This window comes from Lolium rigidum, chromosome 1 (assembly GCF_022539505.1).
Source record: "Lolium rigidum isolate FL_2022 chromosome 1, APGP_CSIRO_Lrig_0.1, whole genome shotgun sequence".
Lineage (NCBI taxonomy): Eukaryota > Viridiplantae > Streptophyta > Magnoliopsida > Poales > Poaceae > Lolium > Lolium rigidum.
In genome coordinates this window covers 127,642,032-127,648,823 of record NC_061508.1, presented here as the reverse complement: position 1 = coordinate 127,648,823, position 6,792 = coordinate 127,642,032, and the positions used below count along the sequence as shown (strand labels likewise).

Here is a 6,792-nt window from a genome sequence, read left to right as displayed (position 1 = left end):
AAAAACGGTGCAAGTCAGTCTACATTCTCCTTCTCTCGGGCCAGTAAGCATTGTAGTAACGAGAAGATATGTTGAATTCGCCACAGACACGCACAGGCAAAGAGGGCTTGAAAACAATTCAAAAAGAAATGGAAGGCACAAAAATATCGTGTGTCCGTAACCAGCTAACGCTGAAGAGCCATCACTCTCAGCTTTCAGAACAGGGACTATTGAACAGCCCCTGATGAGGGTTGAACCATACAATCCTTTTATAGACCATGCAGTTAGAAATGTACATTCCAACCAAAGAAAACCCAAGATCATGGAACCTTTTGCTTGCAGGCTACAACTATACCAACCATAACTGAACCAAGATGCTTGCCAGGTACATTCCAACCAAAGAAAACCCAGACGAAATTAACTAAAAAAACAGCAGCGGATCCGTCTATTCTTCTGGGACAGCTAAATCGAGTAATGCAGGAACCAATTTGTCCAACATCAGCAGATGAGAAAGGAAACAAAACATGGTTATATAAGCTGCCAAGCTATCATCCTAGTGCATAAATAGCGCAGTCTCAAGTACTTGCGGAGTACCAACTAATAAGGCAATCCACACATAGAAAGAGAAACTTCTGTCTTCATGCTACTCCGCGTTTCACAGCGCATAAATTGAGGGGGAAGACAACTATCATCCTGAGAAAATCATGTAACCGAAGAGATTCTGACTGCAGATATCTGCAAATGAGAACAAAGCCATTAGTGACATTAAAGGTAACACAAACATTGGAAGAATGATGAAAACAGATGATGCAGAATATTAGTAAGGAGTTTAGGTCCCAGGTCAGTAGCACCAGAATTATAGCAAGGGAATCGCGTTACATAAATATGAAAGGGCAAAGGTTACAGGTCATGGAATAACTAATGGAATAATTATATTAAATTAACTGAAGATCCAGTTGTTAAAAGATCCTGGACATCTCATTTGCATATGGGTACTGAAGTACTACAACATCTTTTAGAATGTAAATAAATTATCAGTAAGCTCAACCTTCCGAAGACACCCAATCAAGTGTTATGTTGTAAGCCCTACAGGTTGACACGAGCAGTTTGCAGAACACAAGCAGTTAACCAGTGGTAGTGAACTTTTCAGTAGAACCATTTTTTTTTTCTTTTGCAGCACTTCTCAACAGAACCACGTTCAAAGAGAGATTGTGAGTAGCCATTGTCAATACATATGAAACTCAAACATCAGCAAAAGCTGACGCATCGACAACTAGGCTAGGATAAAAGGTTAGAGCTCCAAAACTGAATGCAATATCATATGTAACGCAGGAGAGCAATAGTAGAACAAAAGGCCTGATCGAATATACATAGTTACAGTTCAGAATAAATTCCCGATGCCGTGACATAAAATTATATGATCATGAACTGTTGATCAATGATTTCTGGAGCAAGAAAAAAATAGCAATACTTTATAAGATCTTCAGTCTCCCTCCCTATGTTCATATTCTTTCAAGGGCCTAATTTAGTAACTGTAACACTTTACTCGATGTTGAATTTACTTACGCATAAGTACTAGAAAATTTATGCTATTTTTCAGATAAAGGTAACTCTATTCTGTAGTTTTTCCTTGCTCGGAAATATAATACTCCCTCCAGCCTCCGTCCAAAAAGAAATGTCCCAACTTTTTGTAGATCTACATCCGTATCCAGACAAAGCTAAGACACTTATTTTTGGACGGAGGTAGTATAAAATTACAAAATGCATCAAGATGCCAACTATGTCTTGCAATGCAACCAGATCTTCTTCCCCAACATCTTAATTAGGCTTCAGTCCTATAACTTCCTTGTGTCACATAGTGGTGCAACCCAATTTCACACAACAATCTTTAGAATGTTTCATCTACATGCTAGCACGTTCGTTCATATCCATGAAGACGCTAGTGTATCTTGTTTTAAAAGTGAATCCCTAAGAGATGAAATTAAGAATCACATTGCGGAAGCAAGCAACTATAGTTTTGCTCAGCAGGAATATGAATATAACTGTTACTTTTCCAAAACACCCTGTCCACGAGCGAGTGTCAACAAAATCTCCGCACTTCCAACTAACCACACCTTAAATGACTACCAAGAACATCTGCAATTTACAACGGATTGCAATGCAAAAAAAATGTATTCACGAATTCACATTTCGTCCATAAAAGCTCACAGGATACCTGATTACAACCAGGGGATAGCTACAATACTAATTTACATAGGAATGCTCTAAGTAAGGACACTATGTGGCAGCCCTTGGCTTAATGAATGCAAGTAGCAATTAAAAGAATTGAACAGATAAAAGAGCAAAATTTATGTACAGGATATGTTACATGAGGAATATTAATACAAGGAGGCTGGTTACAGCATAATGTCACCTAAGAACCTAACAATACAGTTGAATAAGAATTACAGTCAAAAACAAAGAAGAGATCAGATTCAGCGTAACTTACATCACAACAGATCACCGGAGATAAAAGCAGTTAGAATCCCCACAGCTACAATCAGTAAGAGTTGCTAGTGGTTACCAAACCATGCACCCAAGCAAAAAAACAATGTCCTGGATTTGTAGTTGCTTCCCCACTAGATGTACCTCATCCTGCTACAGTACTCAGGTGTCATTGCGCCTGCGCTTAGAATGGTCAGCCTCCCTCGACCTGCTATGCATCCCAGATGACCTTCCCCTGTTCCAGTCTTCATTACGCTCAGAATCACGTTCCCTGTGCCTGTGATGATCGTTATAGCGGTCTCTGTCATCCTTGTGCCTATCCCTTTCCCTCTCCCTATCACGATCTCTCTCCCTATCTCTGTCATGGTTACGATCCCTGTCTCGGCCCATGCCTTGCTCATCATGGTGCCTCTTCTCTGGCCAATCCTGCGCTGGCATATCGTTCTCCCTTGGCCGCCTCCTCTCTGGTGCACCAGACCACTCCCTCTCGGGTGGCCTCTCTTTCACACGGCTTCCCCCTTCCTCATACTGTTGATCAGATGCTGCATCATCCCCATAGCTTGCTTGTTCGTCACCACCCCAACCCCCCATGGTGGGATCGGGCCACATCCCAGCGCCGCCAGGACCCATACCACCCCTTCCAAAGAAAGCAGGGTTCACATGTGGTGCGACCACCGGCGGGAATGGCTGCATCAACCCAGGAAAAGGCCCTGAGCCTGGTACACCAGGAAAACCACCAAACCCAGCACCCATTCTTCCCATTGGGCCATAACAAGTAGGATCAAAACCCTGAGCCATCATTCCTCCTGGAGGCATCATTGGTGGTGGCGGTGCAGCCATGCCTCCATTTCCCATGATCCCTCGGCCACCTGTTGGCCCCATCCGATTTCTCATATTTCCAACAGGGCCTCTGTTCATCATCCCACCAACAGGTCTCCCCAAATTACCACCACCAGGTCCTCCCACACGTCCAACACTTTGATTACCAGCCACCGGAGGGCCTCCTGCACCACCAGGCCCTCTCCCACCCTTCGGTTGCATTGGCGGTGTCTGCGCAGCCATAGACGACTGGTGGTTCTTCCCCTGCCACTCGCCCATGCGACGCGCAGCGTTAGGCGAGGAGAAATCCACAACACATGGACGGCCATGAAACAGGTGTCCGTTCATGCCCTTCTTGCAGGCAGAGACGGCATCGAGGTCAAAGAAATCAACATGGCAGAACCCCTTAGATTTCCCGCTCGCCTTTTCATCAAAGAACCTCACTTCCTTGACCAATCCGTACTTGCTGAGCTCCGCCTCGAGGTCCGCATCAGTCGTCCACCAGTGGAGGTCTCCCACGAACAGCGTCATGCCCTCACCACTGCCGGCCGCACCGCCGTTTCCGAAGCTGCCTCCTTGGTGGTGGAACCCGTCTCCTCCTTGCTGGATCTGGTGGTGCCGAGATGGCGGCGGTGCGGGTCTCGCTGGCACCGGAGGTGGCGGCGGGAGGGTCGCCGGCGTCGGCGGGAGGGTTGGAGGAGGCGCAGGCATTCCAGAGATGTGGACCTTCTGCTGCAGCGGCGGGGCAAGCGGTGGCGGCGGCGGGAGGGAGTGGGGGGGCGCCATAGGCTGCTGCTGCGGTTGTGGAGGAGGAGGAGGAGGAGGAGGAGGAAGCTGGTGGGGCTGGTTCTGCTGCGTCGGCGGCGGCGGCGGCGGAAGCGGATTCTGGGGAAGAGGCGGCGGCTGGTGGGAGGAGTTGAAGAACCCGTCGCCGACGTTGACGTCGTTGTAGAGGTCGTCGAAGTCATCGTCATCAGCGTAGTACTGGTCGACGTCCTGCACGGCGGAGATGGCCTCGCCGTCGGTCTCCATGGTCAGCGGGCCGGGTCTAGGGTTAGGGTTTAGTTTGCTGGAGGCGGAAGGGGAAAAACCCTGGACTGGATGAAACAAATTGTTTCAGCAGGAGACCCGGCGGGGGGCTTATAATTGTAAGGGCTCGTGGGCCACGCAACGCACAAGTGGCTATCCCTCGGGCCAAATTCTGCGAGCCCGACAGAACTCGTAGAATAAGCCCAACAGGATCTATACTCCTCTGTCTAAGTGATTCAACCTTTTCTACCCCCTCTGTTAAAACAAAAGTTGTTCAAAATTTTCTATATACGGATATATATAATTATAGATATACCCATATCTAGAAAAAGTTGAGAAACTTTTTAAGGGATGGAGGGAGTAGATATTTTCTGAAAACACGCCTAGATACAACCGTATCCAGATAAAAGTCGAGTCACTTATTTATGGACGCATGGAGTATTAATTATTGAAAAAAAATCTACAATAGTAGTTCACCCTAAAGTAAAGATATATAAATTATTGTTTTTTTAAAGATCCACGATATTACTGGTCGTTTACTATTTTATTTAATATGGAATATGCCAAATATGCCCTCGATTTTTATTTACCTCCCATTTTGGGTTTAGCTAAAGCAAAAAAAGGGTTTGCCCAAACTTATATTACTCCCTCTGGCCCTAAATAATTGTCGCATGGTCAATGAATCCAGACATATTTTACCGTACATTTTGCTTAAATATGTGCCAATCATTTTAGGGCATAGGGAGCAGGAAAAAACTATCATCATTCTCAACCAAATGCATATAAGTTATAACTTGAAAACATACTTTAAAGCATTGTAATTCCATAGATTTTATACTCTATATGATAATGTTTTTTTCTAAATATTTGGTCAAACCACACAATGTTTAATTTTAAATAAACCCAAAATGTGGAAGTACTTGTTAGACATGGCTGATTTTCAGCTTTTATGTTTTAACTAATTCTTTTGTTTTTCGTTGTTTTTTTTTCATATGCTTGGATCGAGAGTTAGTTTAGAGATTTATTGACTTTGAATTGCCAGATAGCATCGTTATTTGTGTTGACATGGGAATTTCACATGGGTTGCAATTGAGATTTTTTAGTTGTATATATGGGTTATAACTACGAAAAAAATGTCCGGTGCCGTTGGTTTGTGTTGTGATATGTGTTCGCTAGTGGAGTTGCACATGTGTTGCAACTGGGATTGGAAGATGACCCCTTTTAATAAATTCTACAAAAACTAAACTCATAAAAAATGTTGATAAACCTTGAAATTGAATAAACGATATGATATATTGCCAGTGTGGTATTCGGTGTTGCACCCACTATTGTAATTATGTTTAGCATTTTAACCGCGGGCACATGACACTTTTGTTGAATAAGACATATTAACTAGAAATTTCATCAGCATATGAATGTGATATCTTATTGTAATGATTTTTCACTGAGAGATATTATGCTAAACGGTCACTAATTTGAAAACTTTATCCAAACATAAAAAACTAAATGCACATGATCAACATAGGAATAGAACAAGGATATCCAACCATGAATTCTCTCCCACAAAACTTTTGGGAACACGCATGTGGTGAACAGTAACATCCTAACCCTTGTTGTAGGGTAACTTTTGGGGTTTGTGCGAAAGAGACACATAGTATATTAAAATTTGAATTACATACTTTCCTGCTAGAGCCCAATTTATGTTTTCAACACTTGGAAAACAATGTGTTAATTCAAAACTATTTTGATCCACATATTGTGGGTTGTTAGGTCTTCAGAAAAGACAATTTGCAAATGCTATGTATGCACCCATCGGTTCTATCATTGAGGTATGGGAGGTGAGTATGGCTCCCATATCACATCACTAGTTCTCTCTTCACCCACCTAATTTTATACTTCTCCAAAATATTTATAGATTTTGAATCAAATGTTGGATTTATGACTAGTTTGCATGATTTATTTCCTTGTGTCGAGATAATCAATTGAAACCCCATGCTATATGTATTTGCCCAACTTAATATGTTTGAATTTTCGAACCACACTTGACATGAGTGGAAAACAATGAAACTAATTGTACAAACACGTTAAATCTATGTCACATTGAAACCCACCCATATTCGAACCCATCTAAAGGAAAGCAATATGGCACACTAGAGAGGTACAAGGTGAACACACATGGAAGCCATAGGGAAGAGGTGTACAAAGGAGTGGTGGTGCCAAATGCAGGTTTATATTGCTCATCATATCTATATATTCGTCCAACATGCTAAGAACTTTTGAATTTGTCATTCTCCATGGATTGAAGGCAAATTATAGATGCAAGTGGGTCACCCTTAGGGTATGCTCTACCCTACTTAGTTAAACAAAATGCACCAACTTTTTCGGTGACAATGTCATTTTAGTTCTTTTTTCTTACAAAAAAAGGATAAATGGTACCCTAGTAGTGTCCCATTTGCATCTCTATAGCATATTTTTGGTGGA

At 42.8% G+C, this 6,792-nt stretch overlaps 1 protein-coding gene across 1 annotated transcript; it reads right to left on the bottom strand.

Moving 5' to 3' along the window:
* Nucleotides 1–485: 485 nt before the first annotated feature.
* On the bottom strand, nucleotides 486–4,314 carry LOC124651436 (collagen alpha-1(I) chain-like). Its single transcript, XM_047190536.1, has 2 exons — nucleotides 2,468–4,314; nucleotides 486–714 (listed from the first exon to the last, which is right to left on the bottom strand). Exon 1 carries the CDS (start codon nucleotides 4,312–4,314, stop codon nucleotides 2,626–2,628), a length of 1,689 nt encoding a protein of 562 aa, XP_047046492.1. The 3' UTR covers nucleotides 486–714; nucleotides 2,468–2,625.
* Nucleotides 4,315–6,792: the final 2,478 nt, after the last annotated feature.